Source organism: Pipistrellus hanaki (assembly GCF_964339955.1).
Source record: "Pipistrellus hanaki genome assembly, chromosome: 9".
Taxonomy (NCBI): domain Eukaryota; kingdom Metazoa; phylum Chordata; class Mammalia; order Chiroptera; family Vespertilionidae; genus Pipistrellus; species Pipistrellus hanaki.
The window spans coordinates 50,168,501-50,195,533 of NC_140511.1; the positions used below are offsets into that span (position 1 = coordinate 50,168,501).

The 27,033-nt window shown below is 47.4% G+C and overlaps 1 protein-coding gene across 3 annotated transcripts in view; it reads left to right on the top strand.

Annotated features, from left to right (window-relative positions):
- Positions 1-27,033, top strand: part of MICAL2 (microtubule associated monooxygenase, calponin and LIM domain containing 2) — a 196,734-nt gene that overhangs the window by 141,611 nt on the left and 28,090 nt on the right. For all 3 annotated transcript variants that reach the window (XM_084893499.1, XM_084893500.1, XM_084893506.1), the window contains 4 exons: positions 4,072-4,146; positions 9,274-9,428; positions 10,806-12,036; positions 24,525-24,634. In XM_084893499.1, coding sequence (XP_084749625.1) covers positions 4,072-4,146; positions 9,274-9,428; positions 10,806-12,036; positions 24,525-24,634 — 1,571 coding nt within the window. The remainder of the gene's footprint in view (positions 1-4,071; positions 4,147-9,273; positions 9,429-10,805; positions 12,037-24,524; positions 24,635-27,033) is intronic.

Here is a 27,033-nt window from a genome sequence, read left to right on the forward strand (position 1 = left end):
TTTGCCCTGCACTGCCCTCTGGTGGCTGCGAGCAGAATTGACACTGGAACCTAGAAATATTCTCCTAGGTGGGGATGGTTTCCCAGGAACACTGTGAAAGTGGTGGATCAGAAAGACCGAAGCTGAGGCCACGGTCCTGTAAACTCTGAGGTTACCCTCCCATGTGAGCTTATTTCTAAAAAGGACACATTTGCTAAGTACCCTTTGTGGTGCTGTCCAGAAAGGCTTAGCCCCTGCTGAGCAGCAAGTGCTGCGCTCTGCCCAGCTGAGTGCAGCCTGCCTCTGTCTGGGTACTGCCTGGCCTAGGTCGGCCTCCGTGTCTCCCTGGGCTCCAGCCTCCTCATCAAAAAATACAAAGCCTGCCCTTGCTGGTTTGGCTCAGTGGATACATCGTCGGCCTGCGGACTGAAAGATCCCAGGTTTAATTCTGGCCAAGGGCACACGCCCGGGTTGCAGGCTCAATCCCCAGTAGGGGGTGTGCAGGAGGCATTAGATCAATGATTCTCATCATTGATGATTCTATCTCTCGCTCCCTCTTCCTTCTTCTCTGAAATCAATAAAGAAATATATTAAGAAAAAGGTTACATGGACACAGGAATTACAAGAATTTCCCTCTCAAAAAAACAAACAACAAAAAAAAACAATGAACCCTGCTTGCCTTTCCCTCTTTCCCTCCATTTTTCCTTTCTCCTCAGTTACCAAGTGATTTTAGCCAACCTACCAGAAAGATGTAACACAAAACTGTCTGTTTCTATACATGAGAGATAAAGCCTCGAGATCCGGGTTAACAAAACCAGATGAGGGGGTCGAGACCCCAGAGAGGAAGATCATGGTCCAAAACAGTTGCTCTCTTGGAATCATGAATTTGATTCTGAATTTCCTGGCTGCACGAGTTAAAAAGGAAATAGATAATTTTTATTCTCGTTGTTCACGAGGGAAAAAAATATATTTGTTCGCAGCAGTAGCGGGTCTCAGAGCAGGTACTACTTTCTCTAATGTTTCACTCTTGAGAAATTTCCCAGCTCATGTCAAATAGATGATCCCGAGAGAGGCATTAGATCATGTCTTAAGCAATGGCTCTGCAAAACAGGCAGCCACAGTTTTCTCGAGGCTATTTCACTCCGCCTCCCTGATGGACAGGTGAAGGCACAGCTCAGCAAGAGTGATTCTCCCTTGGGAGTGGTTGGGAGAACAAGGTAGTGTGGCCAAAGCATTTTGTTTCTGACAGCCCCGTTTCATGCCAGGATAAAGAATAGAATAGACAGAAAAGTGGCTAGCCTGCATGACTTTCAAGCAATCCTCTGTCGATTTCGTCTCCATCCACCCTGGTTTTGATCGTTGCTAGGCAAACCACATTGGCACGTGATTTGTGTTGCTGGTTGTGGCGATTCTATCGCTTTTCCAGATATTGTAGCATCAACATTGTGTGGTGGGTGTTGAGGGAGCTTTATTAATCCCAACCTCACCTGGGTTTGTGGTTCAGAGGTAAGCCAAGGAAACGCTGGACAAGACCAGGCGAAGCTTTAAAAAGAATTGTGGGGTGTACGCCACACTGCTCATAGCACATTCTTCACAGTCGCCAAAAGGAAGAAGCGGCCCCAAGGACCATCCGCAGGTGAATGGAGAAACCAAGTGTGCTATCGCCACTTTGAAATGGCACTCAGCCTGAATACTGTGCAGCAACAGGAAGGAATACTGAAGTCATTACACTAAGTGAAAGAAGCCAGACACAGAACGACAAGTATTGCATGAGTTTACACTGCTAGGAGGTGCCAAGACTAGTCAAATTCATAGGCAGAAAGAAGAATGGTGCCTGCCAGGGGCCTGGGAAGAGGATGAGTGGGAGATTGTTGTGTAAGGGTAAAAGGCTGCAGTTTGGGGTGAGGAACAAGTTCTGGAGATGGGTGGTGGGGATGGTCGCACAACAGTAGGCATGTCCTTAACGCCACTGAACTCCACACTTAAAGATGACAAAAATGACAGTGTATCTGGATTATTATCATTGTTCATCTAAAAACATAAAACATAATCACTTTAAAGTACCTTGGCAGGGTGTGGAGTGTAGCTATTCTATAATAGCTTTATGATCCTGATGATTAAAAAAAAAAAAAAAAAGATAATGTTGGATCTTCCAGGTTACAGTCACAATATTAAGATCAGTATTTAAAAGTGGAAAAGCATTAAAATATGAAGGACAAAATAATGCAAACAGGGTTGTTGTATGTGGTGTACACTTTACCACAAATTGGGACGCCCTCAGCTCCCCAAGGAACCCACTGCCACCTCGGGGTTCTGGCCTGGAGCACACGCCAGAGGATGGTTTGCAGTGGAACTTAAGCCGCCCATTATCGAGGCCGTAGAAAACACTCAGTGCTGTTGTCCTAAAACCGTGGTTGGCAAACTGCGGCTCACAAGCCACATGCAGCTCTTTGGCCCCTTGAGTGTGGCTCTTCCACAAAATACCATGGCCTGGGCAAGTCTATTTTGAAGAAGTGGTGTTAGAAGAAGTTTAAGTTTAAAAAATGTGGCTCTCAAAAGAAATTTCAGTGGTTGTACTGTTGGTAGTTGGCTCTGTGGACTAATGAGTCAAGGGCCTAAGACACCTGGTGTTAGTAGTTCTCACAAATCTGGTTTCAAAGGCACATTTCTGCCCTCCCACCTCCAGAGGTTGAGGTTCAGTGGGTCTAGAGTGGGGTCCCGTGTCTGCATTTTATATCAGCGCCCCAGATGCTCCCACGCAGGAGGGCCGAGCCCAACCCATGGAGCTACTGAGCCACACGGTCAGGCTCCTCTGTTTCTTGAGTGAGCTGACTGGGAGGTTGATGCTGGTCAGCAGAAACTCCTTGTGGGGAGACCCCCAGCCTGGGAAACGCTGACCGGCACTTGGTTGGAGGAAGTGGACCCAGGCCACAGGCAGACTGTTCATCCTACGAAGGGGAGATGGGGAGATTGCACCCTGTGCCTGCCCACACAGACCCCCCTCAGACCCACGGGTGTGGTATGAGAATAGCCTTGTGGGATGGGGGCCCGCCATTCGGAGGCGCAGGCTCACAGGGTCTCCAAGGGGAGCAGGGCGGGAGGGTACCCAGGACCAGAGGGGCTGTGCTGAGGGAAGGAAGCCCCCAGGCAGCGGTTGATGCCTGTGCTGTGCAGCCTGGCTAGTGTGAGTGGTCACCCAGCTCAGCACCGGCAGGAAGTGTGAGTGGAATCCAGGACTTCACACAGAGAGACCGGGCTCTTGGCTCAGAGAGGCCTGCATTCACTCCTTCCCCATACTCCTCAGGAGCCCCATTACTCCCACGGCCTTTCTTCCATGCCTTCTGGACCCACCTGTGTGTGCATTCAGGCAGGCATCACCCCATCCTTTCTCTCAAGGCTGGGATGGAACTGCCCCTAGGACCTGGAGCCCGAGGCCACATCTGTGGGCCAGCCCGTGTGGGATTTCTCTTCTGCAGGTGAAAGTCATTGTGCTCAGCTAATCCTCAAGGCCCAGCTGGGCGGAGGGTCCTCGGGGCTCCATCCACAGCCTCCTGAAGTGTTTCCATTGGAACCGAGGCCAAGAGGACCTTCATGGCAATGGATTGCCAGAGGTTCCGTTAGAACTACCTCCCAGAGGGTTCGCAGGGCTGTGAGGGGAAGAGGGAGTGGACAGAGCTCCCGCAGCTTCCGGGCTGCATTGCTGTGAGACTTCAACTCTGAGGAGCTGCTCTGCTAAAAACATACGCACATACGTGTGTGTATACAGTATGTGTGTATGTGTATACATGTAGGCATACAAACATGTACACATATGTATGCTTGTTAATGATGGGCCATTTAGAACGATGGCTCACAATTTGAGGCATTTTCTAAAAGGTGGCAGGACTGTCCCATAGCAGTGTCTCCATAAATATTTGATAAATGAGTGAATGGGGGTGTGTGCTGGGTCAGGAGGGTGCAGTCAATTATGATCACTAGCCAATTCACTTTTGGTAAATGGCCATAGAAGAACCCCCCCCCCCTTTTTGTTTACATGTTTAACAGACTCTTCCCCCCTTCCTACTCTCCCTGCCTTGCTTTTCCCCACTACAGCTCTGCAGCGGGCCAACAGCCTCCAGTCCCCAAGTCTCAGCGAATACCAGAGCTGGAGAAGAACGTGCCCGCCAAGTGAGTCATGGGCTATCTGGGGCTGGGAGGGGGTGGGGATGGGGTGAGGGGGCCAAGAATTCTCTGATTGATTCTCAGGAACAGCTGTCCTCATTCCCTACACGACCTCTGACCTGGCCTCCTGGATATGAGGGGCAAGGACAGAAATCGAAGGTTGACCCTATTTCCACTGATGACTTGAGGAAGCATTTCCTGACCCCTTTCCCATAGGCTCCCTGTTGTGGGGTCGAACCCTGGGTTCAAAATAAGACCACCCGAGGCTGATGATTGATTTAAAAAAGCAGGCAAGCATTTATTGAACTGGCCAGGATGGCTGCGAGAGCATGACACACAGGTGGCCACACTCACAACTGCACTGTTTCAGGTGTAGGCAGTCCTTTTAAAGGTCCAAACCACAAGAATTTTCCTTTGTTCTAAATTCTAAATTCTAAAGGCTGGGAATGGCCCACAGGGTCATTCCCAGCCACATCCTGCTGGACATTGGAATGTGGCCCTATCTTGCGATAGCAGATAGTACAGAAGCAGACCTGAGCGGTTAATCTCTAAAGGTTATCTACAGTTTCTACTCCTGAAGCTAATGAGTCCGTGGGAATCAATCTCCTGTGGTCCTGGTCCACGGGCACAGGAAAATTGCCCTAGCCTCCAGGTCTCCATCTGGAAGCTGAAGCAACTACCATATTGTTTAAGCAAGTAAGTGAGTGCCAAAGCCAGAATAGCAGGGTTAAAATTCAAACAGCAGTTTTTACCCAAGCATGGTTGCTACCATATTTCACTCCCCAGTCCAGAGTCACAGAGCCAGAGGACTCAGTCACACTTGGAAGGGGCCTTATAACATCAGCTCAAACTTTTTGAAACAAGGAAGAGGACACAGAGGCCCAGGGTCACCATATGTTTTGACACGGCGCCCTGGAGTTGGACTGGGGGCATCAGCTTAAGTTCATGCAGTCAGGGGCAATACAATGAGGGAAGCCATCATACACACACCCTGTCCTTTTTTTGAGCAGGCCGTGGTCCTCGCATCCCAGGGAAGAGCAGGGTTGGTGGGGACCAGGGCCTGTGGTGGATGCCAAGGCAGCAGGCTCCCACTAGGAGGCGCAGGTACCACATACAATTGCACAGCATCCCAGGGCTGCAGCTATTACAGAACTGCAATCCCCTCTCCGAGCCTGAGAGAGGGGCAGGAACTCCTCTGATTCCAAGTTCATCCCCGCTTCCCACCTCTTCCTTCCCCGACACACCCTCGCTGGGCCTTGCTCTAGTAGAGACGGAACCTGGAAAGCCTTGGGTTAGACAAGAGTTTCTAAAAATGAAGCATTGCTGTAGTTGGAACATAGTGCTCCTTCTGAGTCAGTGCCGACTCCTGGCCAGTGAGTCATTCTCCCGGCAGCCCCCAGCCCTGCAGCCTCTCCCTCGGGTCAGGCTGGGACATGGGTGCCGCTGGATCTGGGTCAGGGCTGCACACCTGGGCGGGGCACTTCACCTGGGACGACCCAAAGTAACTCTTGAGTCACCCCACGGCCCCAGGCAAGTGAGCGTGAGGGGAAGGAGCCAGTTAATGTTTAGGGAAGCCCTGGGCCAGGCCTTTTCCACAGGCATCACATTTACTCCCCCACCACAACCCCTCTCTGGCGTGGGACTTCTGCCTCCATGGGTGGGCCTGTTTGAGTGAAGATTCCATCCCAGTGCTTCCCGTCTACTGGACTGAGTGCCACCAGTGAAGGGGTTATCCTGAGAGCTGGGATTCTGGTGGGGGCCCTCCCAGCAGGGCCAGGCTGCTGAAGGAGGCACAGCCTGGAGACCTCAGCCCTGTCTTTTGTAATCCCAGTGATAGCAGGTCTGGGTAATGCTGATTGAGAGCAGGCCTGGAGTTCAAATCATTTCTGTGGGCCTAGTGCTTAGCATGAGCCTGGCTCAAAGGAGGCACCAAGTCTTCCTTGAATGAATGAATGAATGAATGAATGAATGAATGAATTTATGAATGAAGAGTGAACAAATGAATGACCAAACCAGGGAACAAGCAGGCAGGACCAAGGGCAGGAACAAATGAAACACATGGGTTTAGGCCTGTTCAGGCTGCCACTCATAGAGGGCGCTCCAAGACTTTGGGAGGATTTGAGCCAAAGCCTGAGTTTAAAATTCTGAGAAGCTGCACCCTGCAGTCCCAGTCTTTTTTAAAAATCCCCAGAGCCAAAAGCCACTAGAGCTATCTTTTAGGTCATTTTCATTTTGCCCAGGAGGAAACACCAACGGGCAAGGCTGGTTCTATAGGAGGGAGCAGAATATGGGGTACCACCTCCTCTGTCCACTCACTGCCCCGGAAAGGCTGGTTCTGTGTGCTTGCCCTTGGCACCCCCCCACCCTTACCGCCAGCTGGCCATGTTCACCAGAGTGACCACTGGGACCAAGGGGAAAGGTCATCAATGCCAGAGGGCCCAGAGGCGAGGCACTGGTCCAAGCGGGAGGTGGGGCTGTAATCCAGGCTCATCAACCCCCTTTGCAAAGGAGCTGAGGCCCCTGCACAGGGCAGGGCAGCCCTGCCTGGGCCATGCCAGGTGTTCATGAGAAGCAAGGGTCAGCAGGAAGGATCTGAGCTGATGAGGAGAGTGACGGGGTCCGTGAGAGTGTGCAGCCCCCTCTGGGATAGGTTAGCGGTTCAGCGGTGTTCTTATCAGACACCACCCATGTGCACGGGGACAGGGATGGGATTCCTCGTTCTGTGTGATGTTTGCCTCCTGCACTAGGCACCTCTTTTTATCTCATTTTATTCCTTCCGCCTCCCCTGACACAGCGATAGATTTCTGGAGGAAACCGAGGGTTTTAAGAGACTTGCTCAGCGACAGGCAGCTGGTGTGGATGTAAAGGAGGTGGGGCTCCAGGCTCCCCTTTGCCGTTTTCCAAGACACCAGCCCCCTGGAGCAGTGCATTCCCTGTCACCTCCAGCTCTGCTCTGGCCTCACCCTGCCCCCCAGGCAGCAGCTGGAATGGCCAGTGCTTTGTTAACTCCACCTTGTCTAGCCCTCCCCATGCTCTCCTGCAGACAGTGCCTGAGGAACGTGTGCAGTGAGAGACCCCACTCTCTGGGATGAGGGTGGGGATTAGAGGGAAAAAAAGAGGGAGCAGCTCCCAGGTCATGACCTTGTGAACCCCAAGCTTTCTCAACAGCCAAACCGGGTTGTCCCTGGCTCTGTGTCAGAAGGTGCCGGGAGAGCTCCCCTGGGGAACAAAAGGCAGTGTGTTGAGCCGCGGGGACGCTGAGACAAGTTTGGGAGTTGGACTCAGGAGGTGGCAGAGGGAGGAGAATGAGGGGGCGAGGAAGAGGAGGAGAAGGAATTTGGCAGGAATTTGGCAAGCGGAGCCCAGGAAACAAGGCAACAACTGACTCACAGCTTTTGCCTTTTTAGGCTCGAACCATCTGTGGGCTGGGATGGAGGTCCGTGGGCCGAGGTGGGGGGCTGGGTCAGAGGCCAGGGGCGGCCTCCCCGCACAGCTCCCGGCAGCCGGGGGTCTCTCTCCCCAGCAGCTCCTTCCCGCCACCTCAGCTCTGTTCCCCCAAGTGACCTTTGCCCTGGTGCTTCCGGGGCTTCCCTTTGGGCACTCGCTGGCCACGCGTGTGGGCTGGCACCTTCTCGGCACCCGGGCCTGGGGTGCGGCTCTGACAGGCTTGCAGCTAGTTGCGTGTGAGGAGAGCAGGGGGGATGCTGAGCCCCCTGTGTGGTCCGCAGCGACAATGGTCTTAAAGGAACGCTTCCTCGCTCAGGGCTTGGGTTCGGCCTCGTCTGGGTGGTCCCAGAGGAGGAGCCTCTTCCCCAAAACTTTGGGGACAGCGAGGCCGGGGGACTGTGCTGAGTTAGGAAGCGAGCTGAAATGGAAGTCTGGACACCCGGAGGGTCCGCAGGAGCCCACAGGAGTGGGCAGTGGAGACAGTGGTCCTGGGAGGAGGGTTCGAGGAAGAGCTGGCCCGGCCCCCAGGTCAGGGGCTGAGGGGGGAAGTCAGAAACAGAGCACAGATTTTTCTAAGCCCCTTGGAGGGCAGAATACTGAGATGGCTCAATATGGAAACAGAATGCTTGCAGTTCTAGATTGCAGGTTCCTAGGGTGTTTGTGTGTGTGAGTGTGTGTGTGTGAGTGTGTGTGTGAGTGTGTGTGAGTGTATGTGTTTGTGTGTGTGTGTGAGAGTGTGTGAGAGTGTATGTGTTTGGATGTGTGTGTGTGTGTGTGCGTGTGAGTGTGTGTGAGTGTATGTGTTTGTGTGTGTGTGTGAGAGTGTGTGAGAGTGTATGTGTTTGGATGTGTGTGTGTGTGTGTGTGTGTGAGTGTGCGTGCATGGGTGTGGGGGTGAGTGTGTGTGTGCGCGCACGAGTGAGCCTGTGTGCACTCACGAGAGAAGGTGAGAGGGAACGGGATTGACCTCACAGGCCACAGCTGTCAGATTTGGCTGTCCAGTCCTAATTGACGTCAGCTCCCAGAGTTCAGAGTTAGGCTGGGCCTGGGCTGCACTCCTTCCTCCTGTTGCTCTGAGGCGTCCCCTGCAAGGACCTCTCCCTGACCAATGGGCTTGGCACGAACTCACTCCACGTGCTTCCAATGAGCCGATGCTCAGATAACCGCCTTCCCTGTGTCTCTTTAACCTCGGGCTAACCACGTCCTCCAAGAGCCGCCGGCGCAGGGGGAGAGAGGGCGCTTCATTGGCAGTGGCCCCGCCGGCCTGTGCCCAGCCGATGGCCCTGCTGGCCTGTGCCCAGCCCATGGGCCACAGTGAGTGGGCAGAGGCTTCAGGCCATTTGTTGACTGAGCCCCGGCCTCCAGCCATGTGGCTTAGGGGAACCTTAGCTGCTGTGCCCCTTTCTAAGAAACACCCGGGCTTCCTGTCTCATTTCGAGGGAGTATTCTTACGTGGATGGGAAGCGCATGGTTCTTAGGCTCCCCTCCCGGAAACTCCTTCTCCAAGGCGCTGCCACTTCTACCCCCGTCTCTCCAAGCCCCAGCCCGGGGCATCAGGGCCCAGATCATCCTGACGTCCTCCTCCTCCGTCTGCATTTGCAGCGGTGGGGCGGTGTCCAGCCTCCTCTGTCCATGAGGACATGAGGCCGCGGCCCCTGTAACAGAAAGTGCGTTCTTCCCTTCTAGGTTCCACGCCGGTGAGCTACGTGAGAATTGTGCCGCCTCCACAGGACGCGTCCCCTTCCGCTTCTGCTTCCTCCTTGTCTTCTGCCTCCTCCTCCCCCGCGACCTCCGCAGACAGTGTCCCAGGCTATGTTCTGAGGGGTCCCCCCTCACCTCAGGTAAGGAGCCCGAGCTGCCTCTTCTCCTCCCACTTCCACACTGAGCGCCTTCAGGGCACCCGCACCCAGAGCCAGGCCCCCTCCCGAGTCCCTTCCATAGAAGCTCACCAGCTGCTTCCCAGCCACCCCCTCCCCCCCTACACACACACCACCCCGGGCACAGCCACTGGCCTGCTCACTCAGCAAGCCTTACGGGGTGTGGGCCCGGGCTGGGCTGTGGGGCAGAGATGCTAGGACACATGCTGGGCCCTGGAGGCCCCCCGGGTGCTGAGGAGCCGGCAGCTGCGGGGGCAGGCACAGCCCCTAGGGTTCCCTGGGGGAGGAGCTGAGAACCTTGGAGGCAGCATTTCCCTGGACTCGAAAATGACGTCACCAAAATCACAGGTTTGGACTCATTCTTTCTTTTTTTTTAATATTTTATTGATTTTTCACAGGGAGGAAGAGAGAGGGATAGAGAGTTAGAAACATCGATGAGAGAGAATCATCGATCAGCTGCTTCTTGCATACCCCCTACTGGGGATGTGCCAGCAACCAAGGTACATGCCCTTGCCTGGAATCGAACCCGGGACCCTTCAGTCCACAGTCCGACGCTCTATCCACTGAGCCAAACTGGTCCCGGCTGGACTCATTCTTTCGCCAGGAGTCTGTCCGTCTGTCAGGCCTCTTGACCTGCCAGGCCCGCTCCAGGCCCCGTGGACGAGAGAGTACGGGACAGCCAGACGCAGGAGCTTGTGGAGCTGCGCTGTGTGCCCTGCCCTCGGCCAGAGCTCTCGGCAGGGCAGGCACAGCCCTCCTTGGCACCCCCTCCCCCTTGGTGGTCTCCCTTTGCCAAGGGCTCCAGCCCTGCCTGTTGGAAACGGCCCCTTTCCCAGCCCCCCAGCGGGCCTCAGGCTTAGAGAAGGCACTGGGAGGTCCTCACGGCCATCCTGCCCCACGGCCACCCCAGAAGGTTAGGTCTCCCCTTCCTTCAGGAGGCGCCACGCTGAGGAAAAAGCCTTGGTTTCGGAAACACACCTGTGGGTGGAAGGTGCCCCTTAGTAGGGACATGACTGAGCACCCTGCCCCTCTGTGCCCCACCGCCCTCCCATCATGGGCTCAGGAGCCGGGCAATGCCCATGCCTCTCCATTGGCTTCCTACCCACCTGACCCAAGACCCAGAAAAGCCTTTGGCCCGAGCTGACCCAGGGCCCCCCGGCAGACCCCAGCAGGCCCCGGGTAGCCATCTGAGCCAAGAGCTGCCCTCGGAAATCAGCCATTCCAGGCAGAATCCTTTTCCACTGGAGACGGGGAGGGAGGGGGCCCTCGCCTGAGGTGTGCCTTCCCCATCTACACACATGCTGGCAATCTTTGACATCACGGCTGTGTTTTGCCCTGCAGGCCTCAAGAGCTCATTTCAGTCCTTCCACCCCGATCGTTCTGAGGCGAGCCAGAGCCCAGGCAGCACCCAGCGAAATCCCTCTCTACCTGCCGCACGGCCAGGTGCTGGGGGGGCCAGAGCTCTGCCTGGTGAGGCCGGGGGGAGAGGGCCTCGCCAGCCCCAGGCCCCCCAGCCCTGCAGCGGTGGCTTCCGATGGCTCTCAGGACGCCAGCGGCATCCACAGAGGCCCACAGCCCATTGGAGGGCAGGGCAGGTGCTCGCCAGACCAGGAGCTGTCTCCTAGGGCTGCGGAGGGCTCGGGACAAGGGCATCCGGCCTCCCAGACCCGGACGGGAGAGTATGGTGGGTCCGAGCCGGCAGAGGGGAAGAAGCCGGGCTTGAAGAAGCTGGTCCTCACCCAGGAGCAGAAGAGCCAGCTGCTGGATTGGAATGACCTCCACCCCCAGAGCTCGCGCCTGGACGCTGGGCCGCAGCCTTCCCAGAACGGTGCCCAGCATGGCAGAGGCGGCCGTGTGCTGAAGCCAGTCCGCCCCTTGGTGCTCCCGGGGAGAGAGAGCCTGCCCTCTCAGGCAGAGGCTCCGGAGAAGAGGGGGACCCCCGCTGGAAGGACTTCAGGGGAGCAAAGCGTGGCTCCACCCAAGTCCCCGCTGAAATTCATTGCCAACGCCGTCCGAAGGTCCTTCCAGGCCCTCTCCCACCCGGAAGGCGGGAGGAAGGCTTTGCCCGCCAGCCAGCCGCAAGCTTGCACGCGCTCCTTCAGCCTCCGGAAACCCAGCGGCCACAAAGACTGGGACCAGCCGTCCCCCGGGAGAGACATGGCCAGCAGGGCCTCGGCCTTCTTCTCCCTGGGCACCCCGCTGGTCAGGGCCGCCCAGCCCCCCACCCCTGGCCTTCCCGACCCTGCCCTCTGCACCCACAGCTTGCCCAGCCGGCCCTCCAGGAGGTTCCCTGCGTTGGCATCCCCACCCTGCAGCAAAATGGACGATGTCCCCAAACTCCTGGAGAAAGTGAGCTTGCAAGAGGCCATTCCAGATGCTTCCAGGAGTCCAAAGAGAAAAATCTTCTCCTCCCTCAGACTCAAAGACAGATCATCGGAGAGTTCTCTCCAAGAATCCAGGCTAAGAAAGGACTTCCGTGACATCTTCAGCATCCCCAAGGGGAAGGTGCAGCCTGTGGACAGTGCGCGGCTGGGGCAGAGGGCCGCCCCTCCTTCTCCAGAGCGAGATGCAAGTAAGTGGCCCTTTCCCAGCACAGGTCCACGGCTCATGCCGGGCAGTTAGTTATCGTTACTGGGTTCAGAAACACCATCTTTTACCTCGTGTTGCTCCTCAGATTAAAGTCTGACAAAAGTGGGAAACTGGAATTTGAACAAAAAAAAAAAAAAAAAGTGAAACAGTTCAATTTGAAATTATGTTACAGAAAGTTTTGAAAGAGAGAGTTAACCATCAGTTCACCACTTTCCCCTTATTGTCCACATATGAATATTTTTTACTAAGTTGGACATAAAATTTGGTGCCTTTGTAAATCAACATTATGTTATAGGTACTAAGCCAATTGCCTCATCATCTACATAAATGTGATTTAGGGGCTATAAAATATTCTATCTAGTGGCTATGTTACTTAATGAACTGATTCTTTATGGTTTAACTTATAGACACATATGTATGTATAAATTATATATATATTTATATTTTATATATGGTCTTGGGTGGACATTTTTATGCATATAGCTTTTTCTTTCATTTGAATTATTTTTTTAGGATAGGTTCCAAGAAATGGGATTTTTGGATGAAAATGTGAATACTTTTAAGATTCTCCGCTTACACTGACAAATTGCTCTTTAAAAGAGAACCTATGGGTAAAGGATGCATGGGATCTCTCTGTGTTATTTCTTACAATTGTGGGTTGTAAATTTCAATTAAAACATGGGAAAGGTACCAACTTATATTCCACCACTAATGTATGAAAGTACCTTTTCACCACACTCTGCATCAAGTATTATATATTTTAAATACTGCTATTTCACTGGTCCAAAAATGGTGCCTCAAAATACTATTGAATGTAAACTATAACTGAAAAATTATTTTCTTAATGGTGCCTTTTAAACTTGTATTTCTTCTTATCACTAGTTTAAATATGTTTGGTTAGCAATTGAACCTTAGGCTTTTTAGATTTAAATCTGTTTATAATTTTTCAAATTATAAAATTAATACATTAAATAATCTGAATAATTAAACAGTATAGGAATATCTTAAAAACAAAACCAGGAACATATTATCTCATCCCCTCTTCCTCACCAAAGTTTTGGTATATATCTTTAGAGACAGTTTAAAGAGTCACATGGTTTCTGTTTTTGTTGTTGATATTTGTTTGATTGCTTTAAACAAACTGATTCTACTATTCCTGTTGTTGAGCAACTTTATTTTTCTTTATTTTTTTGATGTTTTATTTTCTTATTTAACTCTTAGGTTTTCAAGCAAAAAAATATTTCGCTCGTGTAGTGCCTTAGTCAAAAAGTGTGTTTCCAAAAAATGCACTTTGAATAATTATAAAGTCATTTCATTTCAAAATTGAGCTAGCAGCTATTAAAGTGTGTACATTTTTGATACACCCTGTAGATTAACAAGAGAGTTTATTTTCAGCCAAGCTCAGATGTAAGCATACATAGGCAGAAATATAACTGCTCCCTTTTATCCCATCATAAACTTCAATGTGCTGTGCATTTTTGTGTAGATAATACACAAGATTCACATGGTTCAAAATAGCAGGCACAGAATGTCCTGGAGCCATCAGGTCCTACCCCTGGTGACATGCTATTATCAGGTTCTTGGGCTTCCTTTCAGACAGAATTTATGAACACACAAGCAAATGTACATATTATATTCTTCCCCACCCCCACTCCCCAAAGAGTAGCATGCTAGGACATTGTACACACTTTTTTTTTTGTTGTACTTTTGGTTTTATTTTGGAGGTCATTTCATATCCTAATATATAAAAAGCCAGGGGCCGTCATGACCAAAACAACCAGATGGACAACTGAACAACAGGCTGTGGGTGGCGACAAGGCCGGCAGGGGGGGTTAGTGAGGGACGACCAAACAACTGAACAGCAGGCTGCATAGGGTGACCAGGCTGGCAAAGGGAGAGAGTTAGGGGTGATCAGGCAGGCAGACAGGTGATTAGGAGCCAGTGGTCCCAGATTGTGAGAGGGATATCTGAATGATGGGGTCTAAACCAACAGTCAGACATCCCCCAAGGATTCCCAGATTGGAGAGGGACCCCACCCCCGTGCATGAATTTCATGCACCAGGCCTCTAGTTAGTACATAAAGAGCTTTGTTTTATAGCCTCATGGTATTCCATTATGCACATACATCATAATTTATGGAGTCAGTCCCCCATGATGGAAAGTTTAAGTCATTTCAAGACTTGTGCTATTGCAAACAGTGCACAATAATTAAGAACTTAGGTCATTTGGCACATGCATGAGTTTATCCACAGGATAAATTCCTGGAAATGGAAATGTTGGAACAAGGACATGTGAATTGAAAATTTTGATAGATGTTGCCAAGTTGTCCTCCATCAAAGGGGTGTCAGTTCACCCTCCCAGCGCCAAAGTATGAGAGTGCTCTTTCTATACTGGCACTAAACTGGTTGTTACCCAATCCTCCACGCCCCTCCCTTTTTTATTTATTTTTTTAAATCTTTACCAATCTGATTGAGCATCTTTTCATAATCATTTATATTTCCTTTTCTGTGAACTATTGTTTCTGTTCTTTATCTAAGGGTTGTTGATATTTTTCTTAAGGACATGTGGGAACTCTAGTAGATAGAAAATTTAGCCTTTTGAATTACAAATGCTTTTCCCAGTTTCTTGGTAGTGTTTAACTTTGTTTATGGTGGTTTTGTCATATAAATTTTTTTTTTTATATAGTAGTGGTAAGCAATTTCTCACTTTCTGGCTTCTGGGCTTTATATAATAGTTCAGAAAAAGTTTCATCTAAGTTTACAGAGGAATTTTCTTACAGTTTCTTTTAATTTTTTGTTTTTACATTTTTTACATTTAAATATTTATATTTTCTTCTTAGTATGAAATATGAGATATGGATCCAACCTTATTTCTTTTAGATGTCTTCCTGGTTATCTTAAAATAATTTAGTGAATAATTCATCTTTTTCCTCTCTTCTGTGAGATGACATCTTTATCATATATCAAATTCCTGTACTTGGACTGATTTCCACACTATTTATTATATTTTATTGAATTGTCTGTTATGTGTCAGTACCACACTGTTTTAATTACATATATATATCTGTGTATTATACTATCAGGTAGAAAGAGTATTCCACTAGTGATCTTCTCTTTTAAACATTGTCTGGCTCTTCTTGCTTCTATGTTCTATCTGAATTTAGCATCAGTTTATCTATGTTTCGTTTCCCACACACACACACACAAAAAAATCCTACAAGTGCTTTTATGGATTGTGTTAAGTTCACAAACTAACTTAAAAGAATTTACAACCTTATGCTATGAATTGACTTATTTTTATTTGTTCATATCTTTTATTGTGATTCTCAAGGGCATTCTAAACTTTATGTCAAATAGCTTTTGGATATTTGTTGTTAAGTTTATTATTAGACTAGAGGCCTGATGCACAGAATTCGTGCAAGGGGCCCAGACCTCGCAGCTCCAGCCAGCCCTCACTGCCCCTCCTTTATCCAGAAGGTTCTCCGGAAGGTCATCCAGATGGTCATTCTGCTGTTAGGTCTAATTAGCATATTATCTCTTTATTATATAGTATATTTAGATATTAGATATTTAGTTTTTGTTGCTATTGTAAATAAAATATTTCCATTTTATCTTGCTATTCTTGGTTATGTATATATAAATTATTGATTTTTGTATAGTTGTTTTTTACCCATCCATTTTATTGAATTATCTTTGCTTTTAGAAATCTTACAGTGAGTTCTGGGCCCTCCCCAAAATATACAATTATAGTATGTGCAAATAATGATCATTTTATTGCTTGTTTTAGAAGTTCTGTACCTCTAATTTATTTTGTTTCCTTAGCTTATTTGGTTCCCCAAATCTCCAGAAACAATATTAAATAAAAAGTGTGATGATGGCCCAGCCAGTGTGGCTCAGTGGCTGAGCATTGTCCCATGAACCAGGAGGTCACAATTCGATTCCTAGTCAGTTACATGCCCAGGTTGTGGGCTTAAACCCCAGTAGGGGGCATGCTGGAGACAGCCGATTGATGATTTTCTCTCACCATTGATGTTTCTATCTCTCTCTCCCTTTCTCTGAAATGAATAAAAACATTTTTTTTAATAGTGATAATGGTTTCCTTATTACATTTCTAACTTTAATGGGAAGGCATCTCATTAATGAAAATAATGTTTTCCCATTTAAGCATTATGCTGACTCCTGGATTGACCCAGATATATTTAATCATTTCAAGGAAATAACTAATTATATTTTATTAAAAGTACAGTTGACCCTTGAATAATGTTTGAACTGAATAGGTTCAGTTATATGCAGATTTTTTGTTAATTGACCCAAGGAGTTCAAACCTGTGTTGTTCAAGAGTCAACTGGTGAATGGTAATTCAAATATTCGGAGGACCTACTTAAGTTATGTGCCAAATTTCCACAGCATAGGGAGGTGGTGGATGCCCCTAACAGAGTCAACGCTAGTTTTCATCTCAAATGGATGTTGAATTTTAGCAAATATTATTTTAATACCTTTTAAGATGATTGTGTACATTTGTTCTTTCTAGTTGGATTACTATGAATGATATAATACATTAAATTGCTGAAACAAATACCACTTGGTCATGATGTTTTATTATTTTCATATATCTTTGTTCTGTTTCCTGATGTTTTATCAAATTCATAGAAATGATTAGCCTTTAGTTCATACCTATATAATTTCTGTATATGCTGATTATAATAAGTTGGGGTAAATGTGTTTTCCTGAGTTAGTAATGGACAGCCACATTTGTTTATATTCACCAGGAAATCATGCCACTTTTTTTGCTTGGAACAGAATGGGAATATAGAGAATGAAATTAACTTAAGGCTGACCAGCTCTGGAAGTGGTGCCTGGGCCCATCTCATAAAAAATCTTTGCATTTCTCTCAGATGATTTTAGGTCAGTGTTATAGTAATATTAAGATTTTTATCTATCCTATTAGATTAAACTCATTAGTTTCCTTCTATTTCCCCACCCCTAACCAACAAACACAGACACACAGACTTCGCTCTCTCCACATTTAACTTGTATACTTCCATGCAATGAAGAGAAAAATAGTACTCAAGTAGAAAGTGAGAAACTACCAAAAGTCATTCAAATTGAAGTACCTTGAATTATGATCATGTGACTAAGAGCCAGTTGAAATTTAATTTTTTGTACTTTTACAACACAACTTTCTATTAATATCCTATATAATAAAAGGCTAATATGCAAAGCTACCAAACAGCAGAATGACTGGTTGCTATGACGTGCACTGACCACCAGGAGGCAGATGCTGGACATAGAAGGCATGCTGAGAACCTCCCTTTTTTATTTTTGTATAAACATTTTTACTGCAGTATAACTAACATACAATAAAGTACACAAATATTACATACACAAATGATGAACTTTTACAAAGTATACATTTGTGTAATCACCTCAGAGATCAAGATACAGAATATTGCCAGCTCTCAGAAGCCTTACCCATGCTTCTTCCCAAATACAGATGCCACCAAACAAAAGCACTTACCATCTGACTTCTCTGGTTACAGATCACTTCTATAGTTTTTTTGACTTGGTAAAAATTGAATCAATTAGTGTTGGGATAGGCAAAATTCTTCCCACCCTAGTGGACTTGCCCAGTATAACTTTGTCCTCTTGAGTACAGTGGGAATGTAACTCTGATAGATTTCACTCCCATGATTAGGTTATGGGATTTTGCAAATGTAATAGGAGTTCCAAACCAATTGAATTTGAGATAATCAAAAGGGAGATTATCATGGGTCGGCCTAACCTCATCTGGCGAGCTGTTAACAAGGGCTGAACCATTCCTGAAGTCAGATGGTCGAAGTGTGAGAAAGACATGACCCTGCTGGCTTCCCAGAAGTAAACTGTCATGCTGTGAATGGGAGGCCTCCAGGAGCTCAGCCCGACCTCCAGCTGACAGCCAGCAAGAAAGCAGGGCCTGTGTGCTGCACCAGGAGGAGCTGAATTCTGTGACAGCCGGAAGGAGCTGGAAGAGAACCCTGAGTTTCAGAGAAGCCAGTCCTCCAGACACCTGACTGCAGCGCTGGGAGACGTTGAACAGATGACCCCGTGGAGCTGTGCCTGCGCTTATGACCTGCACAACTGTGCGATAATAAATGGGTGCTATTGTAAGCTGCATATAGTGTGTTCATTGCTTCTGCAACACTAGAAAACTATCCACTCTTTTGTACATGACTTCTCTCATTAAACATTATGTGTATGCATGTGCTGTGTGTGTGTGTGTGTGTGTGTGTGGGTGTGTATGTCGAGTGATTTATCCATATAGTTATATATAGCAGCAGTTCATTATTTTCCATTGCTACGTTTATATTTTCTTGTATGAATATGCCACAATTTAGTTGTGCATTCTGTTGGGTATTTAATTAGGCTCTTTTTGCTTCTTTTATTTCAAGTAATAACAGCTTTGAGCACTCCTACATATGGGCTATTGTCAAAGATAAACAAAGCCAGATACTAGTTAAAGTAGTAGAGATTTTAATTAGTTATATACTATTGCAATGGGGAAGTGAGTCTAGCATGAACTGAACTCAGCTTTGATTTTTTTAAAAGTAGGATTTTATTTCATTATTATTTTTTAAAGATATGTTTTTATTGATTTCAAAGAGAGAAGGGGGGGGGGGAGTGAAGCATCAATTAGAGGGAAACATGGATCGGCTGCCTCCTGCATGCCCCCTACCAGGGATTGAGCTACAACCCCCGGGTATGTGCCCTGACCGGGAAATGAACTGGTGATCTCATGGTTCATGGGTTGATGCTCAGCCACTGAGCCACACCGGCTGGGCTCAGCTTTGATTTTTTTACAGAGAAGGCATGGTGTTTTATAGGGAGAATGAGGGAGGAGGGAGAGGGGCCAAGCAGGGACTCAGCAGAGTCAGGGAAGTTAAGAAAGTTACGAAGGGTGGGTCAATATAAATACTGATAGTGCCGGCTGTGTCTGTTAGCTGCTTATTACTGAAGCTGGGATTCTGTCCTCCCACAGAGACTGAGAGACAGAGGCCCTATGCTTCCTGATGATTGCATTTTAAAGGAATGGCTTTCAGGTTCTGGAGAAAGACACTCCTGAGTGGTAGGAGACGTGTTTTATCTCAAAAGGACAGAGGAAGGATTTTCTGGTGGAAGCCCATTTTAGTAAATGCTAAGAAAGGGTGGGTAGCCAGGGGCCTGTCCGAAGGCGTTGGCTAGAACAGTAAATTCTTTTGTCAGCCTTGAGTTTCCTCAAGTACTTTCAGTGGGGCTGGGCTCATCCTAGGGATGTAGCCTTGAGCTGTCAGTGTTTAAGTCTTTTATTGTAGGAAGGAGGGAGTGGGCTAAATAACTTATATTGAGGGTCTGTAGTTTTTATAAGCCACGGTGAAGGTCTAGTCAAGAGAAGGGCTCAGAGGAGCTTGGCTAAAGTTTGTTCAAGGACAGAAGCTTTGTTAGTACAGGGACAGGCAAAAGTAGGGTTACTGTTGTTTTCATGGAAAATAATAATAATACAAGAATCAACTCTGTGTTTTGCATACTCACTACTGTAAACCTGCTTTTGTCTACCCTGTATATCCCTGGGAGAGGAATGAATAGGTCATGGAGTAGGCATGTGTGGTTTGCTGTAAAAGATACTGTCAGATCTTTTTCCAAAATGACTGTACCTATGTATACACCCTCCAGCAGGAAACCAGAGCTCTGTGTGTTTTGTGATGCGTGCTCTCATTTGCTTGTTTTTTCCTCACCCGGGGATATGTTTATTGATTTGAGAGAGAGAAAGAAGAAACTTGGATGTGAGAAATATCAAATGGTTGCCTCTCATTGTGTCCTGACCAGGAATCAAACCCACAATCTTTTTTGGTGTATGGGGCATGCTCCAACCAACAGAGCCACCCACCCAGGGCTAAGGAATTTAAATTTAAAAACTGAAGCAGTCTAAAATGTTTTCTATTAAATATATTAAATACAACTTTTCCTTTTGATAGAATTATGTTTCACTTTAACCTAGCTTACTGTGAGCTTTTATTATGAATAATGATACATTTAATCAAATGCTTTTTCTACCTCTGTTGAGATAATAATATTATTTTACTTTAAGCAATGATATGCTGAATTATATTGATTACATTTTTATATAGATTTGGAAATGTTAAATCATTACTGAGTTGTTGGGGTAAACGCAACTTGGTCATAATTTATACTCCTTTATGTATCCACCGTATCAGATTTGCTAATTGTTTTTTGTAGTTTTACACGTATGCGTATGAGAGATATTGGTCTGAATTTTTTCCTTCTGGTATTATCTTGCCAGATTCTGTCATCAAACTTAGGCTAGCTTCATAACACTAGTTGCGAAGTATTCTGTTTTTCTCTATTCTCGAAAGAGGTTTTTTTTCTTTTTTTCCTTTCAACATTGGTATTATTTCTTTTTTAAACATTTGGACATAAACGAAGTCATCAGGCCTAGAATTATTTGGAGACTGGTTTCAAAGTACGGATTCAGTTTCTCTAATAGCTATAATTACTCAGATTGTCTTTCTCCTTATGTTAGTTTTGATAAATCATGTTTTTCAAAAAATTTGTCCATTTTATCTAAATTTTGAAATTTGTTGTCATAGTTACTGTAGGATTTTTTAATTTCAAATATTGGTCACTTGAGTTTTCTTTATCTTTTTTCTTAGCCATTCTTCTTAAGTGGTTATCAATTTTATTTGTCTTTTTAAAGAAACAAAATGTTTCCATTTTATTTATGCTTTGTCTATATTGTTTTTCATAATCTCTATTTATTTTAGTTTCTTTAGGCTCAATTGGTAGTTCCTTTTCTGGCTTCTTGAAATAGAACTTACAGTATTAATTCTCAACTTTTCTTTTGCATAATGTGTATATTTAAAGCTCTATATTTCTCTCTACTCACAGTGTTAGCTGCATCTAGTTGTTTGGTTATGCCATTTTTAATCATCAGTTTAAATTTATTTTTAGTTCTTCTTTGGTCTATAGGTTGTTAGAAAAGCATTGCTTCACCTGAGCTTTCCCGTCTGGCGATCTCATTTTGAAAATTTCTGGTGTTATTTTCTATTACTGATTCCTAGCTTAATCTCACTGTTGTCAGAATACATACTATGTATGACTTCAGGCCTTTGAATTTTGTTGATTCTTGCTTTATGGCTTGGCACAACATCAACTTAGTGAATGTGCCATGGGCTCTAGAAAAGAACAATGTGTATTCTCTCGTTCTTGGGGGGCGCTGTTCTACAAATGTGTTAGCTCAAATCTTCTGTGTCCTTACAGGTTGTCAACTGTACTTCCGACCAAATGGTTATAAACAGGGGTTCACCACAACCGCCCCCCGCTTTGGTTAAATAATTTGTTGGAATGACACAGAATCAGAAACACTTACACTTGACCTGGCTGGTTTGGCTAAGTGGATAGAGCATCAACCTGCGGACTGAAGGGTCCCAGGTCAATTCTGGTCAAGGCCACATGCCCAGCTGTGGGCTCGTCCCCAATAAGGGGTGTGCAAGAGGCAGCCAATTAGTGACTCTCTCCCTCTCCCTTCCTCTCTGAAATCAATTAAAAATGTATTTATAAAAACAACACACCAGTTTATTATAAATTATATAGTAAAGGCTACTGATGACCAGCCTGATGAAGAATTACGGAGGGTGAAGTCAGGAAGGCTCCCTGTGGAGTTGGGTGGACACCTCTAAGCGTGAGGATGGGGGAGGTTAGGGTTAGGGTTAGGATTAGGCTGCTAGGTTTTGTGGCTGTTACATTACACAGAGAGTCTAGGTTTTGTTTCTTCACTTGAAGAATATTAAGTAGGCAGTAAAGAATGAATGGAGGGGCAGTGAAGTACTTGCATGTCAATTTATCTCTCCCAGGCTTGTTTTTAAGCGTCTTCAGATGAGTCTGTAATAACCTTTACTCTAGGGCTCGTTTATCCCTATTGCTAACGTGGGGCTCTCCGGTGGCCTCTATGAATGCCCCTGACTGGGGGGTGGGGGACGTGAACACTTCCCAGGCCTGCAAAAACTTTTGATATTACTTAGCCTGTAACTCCCCAGCAGCTTTTTGCCCAGCCTCATACCATTTCCCTCTGTGCATCTACATATTAAGCAATAAACTAAAGGGCCCTCCTTGCTTATTTCTGAAGTTCTTTTTCTGCACAGCTCCCGCCTCTCCAGTCCTCTCCCCACACATGCCAGCTGCCCAGCCTTCTGAAATGCTCATCTCCATCTTTTCAGCCCAACGAGTCACACCTGTGCTCTGCTCAGGTCCTTCCTACCGGGCTGAGACCTGGAAGAAAGTGCCCCAGGGCAGAGGGAGCATTTGTGATCTAGAGCTGAACTCATTTGCTTCTGTTCTCACCCTTTTCACAGTTCAGCACTTCCCACGGTCCCACACCTGGAAACAGCTGCTTCATATACTTTGTCCTGACTTCTGGGGCTTGGTGGAGGGAGGTCAATCCCTGAATGAGTCGCCCCCCGTTATAGCGAGAGTGAAACAATACTGCCAAGTTGTTGTTTTTTAAACTCTACAAATGACGAGTGAATGCCTGGAATGGATGGTTCTATGATGGAAGGGCATTAAAGCGGAAGAGATGCAGAGGCACCTGTGTAACTTTGTGTGACTTTGCCAGAAGTTTAAGAAATGCATTCTATGTGGGAACATTTCCTACTCAAGTTCACAATGAAATTCCATGGGCATATTACATTGGTTTTCGAGAGTTAGAAAATGTTGTATCCTTAGGCTTATTATACGTTCTCCACTAAATGAAGGCGAATCAGGCAGGCTTACTAATATCGCAGTATTGTTCATTTTGATCAATGAATGGTGAAGCAGCAGCTGTTGCTGGTGCCAGTGACATTTACTTAAGCAGCTCCAGTGAACCAGGCACCGTGCTAGACCCTTCACGTTGATCATTTTCATCCTTGTAATTCAAATCTGCAAGTTAGAAAACCACGACTCCCCCAGCATGCAGGGAGGTGAGGGAGAATTCCTCAGGCTCACGCGCTCAGCCTGAATGACCCAGGGGTGATTTATGGCTGAGACTGGGGGACCATCTCAGCTCACCAACAGCACTGCCTCCTCCCATGGCTGTGCTGCTCCCTGAGCCATCTTCACCTGAGCTTTCCCGTCTGCAAAGGAAAGTGGGAAGCAGTTACCGCCCTCCCCAGAGAGGCTGTGTTATTCCATACATGCTCTGCATTATTTTGCTTCAAATAACAGCATATGTAAATGTGCTCCTCCTGGAGGTTAAACTTATTTTTAGTTTTTAGAACTTGGCCGCTCCCACCAGGGTAAATATTATAGTTGAACAATATGGAGAAGAAAAGGCAGTTTGAAGGGAATGTTTAGTCGGCCTGGGCTTGCCTCTCTGCCTTCCTCCCCGCCCAATCCATATTTCCATTCAGACGGAAGCTGCCATGGCAGAGTAAAAATTAGTAAATTTCCTATCACGGAGTCCTGCTATTCAGTGTCCAGAGTGCGTCCATCCAGATATTAACCATGAACTCCGCATCAGGTGGACGTGGAGGGGCAGATGTCCTTGCTGAGAAGAATAAACGTCTCCCAGGAAGACTTGATTGCATATGGTTCCCAGCCAGATCCCAAAAAGACTCTGGCGGGCACGGGCATGGGCTGCCTCTAACCATCTACCCCTCACTCAGCGCTGGCTGTGTCCCCCTGGCTTCGGCTCTGCCATGGGCCCTGCGTTGCTGAGCCCTCCCTATCTTAAACTGCCTTCCCTGGCATTTGAATCATCACTTCGGTGATGTGATAATATCTGCGAGTTAGGAAAATAGAAGTGGCATTTGTTTAGCCATAATTAATGAAATATTTATGTTGCATGAGACTATGTGATAAAACCTTCGGCTTAGAGTCCTTTTGCTTCTGATTACATTTGGGATTTTTTTTTTCTATGACCAGACATTCTGACGCCAGCTCTTTTACACTGAGCAGATGTCATGTAGTAAAAATGGGTACCAGATGCTGTGAGCTGCAGAAAGGCGATTTGTTTAAGAGCTGGCTCTGACTTTTGTTGCATTCAATTACTCTGCAGAGCAAACCTTACACACAAGCATTTAGGTAACTCAGCTAACTTCGGGCAAGTATTTTAATAATAGATTTCGTCTCCGAACGCATTCAAGCAACACACGGTATAAATGGTGTTTAAGGAATTAATTGATTCCTGCATAATACCTTTATTTTTGACGTGAAGAAAGAGCTGCAAAGCTCTTGGCAGGGACCCAGAAGTGTAATTAACGTGGAGGGCCAAATTTTCAATTGCCCTTAGGTGCTGCCTCCGCCTGCTCATGGCAGGTGCAGTGGGGGGTGGGGGGGCAGGGAGGGAGGGAAGCGGGGCAGAGTGGGGGGCCTGGGTGGGGTGGGGGGAAGGGAGAGGCAGCTTTGGGTCACGAAGTGAGAGGAGAAGCTGGGAGTTCAGTGAGTTTCTGTGTTCCCCCTGCAGGTCCCAAGCATGTCCCCATCAGGGCGCAGGTGACAGGGGCTGCCTCCTCCTCCACCACCTCCTCCTCGGCAGATGAAGAATCTGATCCCCAGCTTTCCTTGCGGTCAAAGGTAACAAACAACACTTGGCAAACCAAAGGGGGCCTTGGCTGGGGGGGCTGCTCACCCTGCAGACTTTAGACCCAATGTGGACTCCAGCTGCCGCGGTTTCCTCAGAAGGATCGCATTTCCTTGCATCTGACAGCAAGCGGCTCTTTCTACCTGGGGTACCCCAAGAATCATCTCTGTTTTTTGGTTGTTGACTTTTATAGGCTTGCCTGCCTCAGAGATGTAAAATCGGGGAAGGGAAAACAAAACAGATGTATTTCCTTGAAACCATTTGGTGACTACAGCTCTTAAAAAGCGGGTTTCATTTGTGGTCCAAGAAGCAAACGATTGGAAAAATTACAGCAACCGGATGCATATTTCCCCGGTTGGGGGTAGGGGGGAGAGGGAGCACAGCTTCATTTAAGCAGCAGACTGCATAGGGAATGTTACGTTTATTCTAATGAGACATGTGGAGGAGCCACGCAATTGCAGGTTAAGTAAGGATGCTCTGAGGGCCCCTGCTGTGGAAGGGACTGGTCGCTGGCCGGCTGGGGAGATGGCAGTCCTCCTTGCTGGATGGTGTTCATATTTCTGGAGGACACTTTAAACAGCTCCCATCCCCACTCCCAGATTTAGAAAGTACAAACACTGTTATATCTCCTCAAAGGTTCCTGTGTGTCAGCCCACAGAGACACGCACCCCATGGCCACAGCTCACTGTTGTTTCTTACCCATGGGGCCAGAGCAGTTTCCTAGGATCAGGATGCTAAACGGATGGACCTAAAATGCTTCCCAGGTGGACACAGGCGCAGTGCATTGCTCTGTGCGTGTTTACTTTTTGAAGAGAGAGGATCTGAGGAGAAAGGGAGAGAACCAGATTTATTTATTTAGACTCAACTTTTCCATATCTGGCACTAGGCACTTTGGCATCATCTCAAGTCACTCAGGGGATCCAGCTCCACAAGGCCTCGGCTGGAGCAAGTCAGGAGGGGGCTGGGGCATGGCATGAGTGTGAGAGATGAGAGAGAGAGGGGAAGAAAGTGAGAGAGAGAGAGAGAGAGAGAGAGAGAGAGAGAGAGAGAGAGAGAGAGAGAGAGAGAGGGAGAGAGAGAGGAGAGAGAGAGAGAATGAGAATGAGAGAATATGTATAGACTCTTAATTTTGTAACTTGGGGCATCTCTGATTAGTTTTTTACTCAACACAAATGAATTCTGTGTGTGTGTGTGTTGATTTCTGGGGTTTCCTTTCCTCTTTTTGAGAGATCCAGAGTGTACTTCTGTACTCAAATGAGGCAGAGGCCCCAATGTCAGCCATCCTGACACTCTCACATAGGAGGAAAGAATGGAGTGGCCCCACCACATCAAAATAGTAAGACCGTGTTAGGCAGGGCAAGCCTTGCAGGTGGCTCCTGGTCCTCCTGCTGCTCCAGAACAGCGCCAGTCCTCCCTGCCCGCTTCACCTGCCTCTGATGTGGCCGCTCTGACAGGAAGGGAAGCTGGCCAAGGGCTTCCTAAGGGCTCACAGTAAAGGAACAAGAGAAGTCCTCTCCCTGTTTCCCCCCCAATATAATATTTTTATTGATTTCAGAGTAGAAGGGAGAGGGAGAGAGAGATAGAAGCATCAGTGATGAGAATCACTGATTGATCAGCTGTCTCCTGCATACCTCCTACTGGGGATTGAGCCCAGGGATGTTCCCTGACCAGGAATTGAACTGTGACCTCCTGGTGCCTAGGTCAATGCTCAGTCACTGAGCCACATTGGCCAGACACCTTCCCCCTCCCCCCCCCCCCCCCCCGTGTTTTATGTCTTCTGTCCCATGCAGGTGTGTCCCCAGAGGTGTGGCACAGAGTCTGTCAGTCCAAATGAAGCTTTGCATAGGAAACTGGAGACAGGATACGCACACTACACCTCTCCCCTTTGCTCTGCCCCAAAACCAGTGACTGGATCCCAGGGACCGGGACTGGCAGCTGTCCTCATCCTGCTAGAGTTCTCCTTTGTCTCTTTCTTCTTTAGCTCTTCAACTCTTTCTTTTCCTCTCTGCAACCTCGTCACCATCACCGAGGGCATAAGAACTGTGCCTGGCATATCGTGAGACTACCTGGGTGTTAGCGAATCATCCTCATTTCTATGTCAACATCCGTTCATGAATGGCAGTACAGGACCTTCTTTCCTCTTCTAGGTTCTGCTTTGCAAATTCTTGATAAAGCCATGGGGTTTGGCAGCTTTGCTGCTGGGGAGGGCAGAGGCGGTGTGATGCTGCCGAAGCTTCCTCCCTTGAAATTGTATGAAATGGTCTTAATTGAGGGGCAGGCTTTGCCATTTCTATAAAGCAGGAGTCCCTGATGTGCCTGCACAGTATTTGGCACGGAAAAGGCAGAACAGATTATATGAAAATACAGATGCTGGACTCAGGTGACCCGGGCT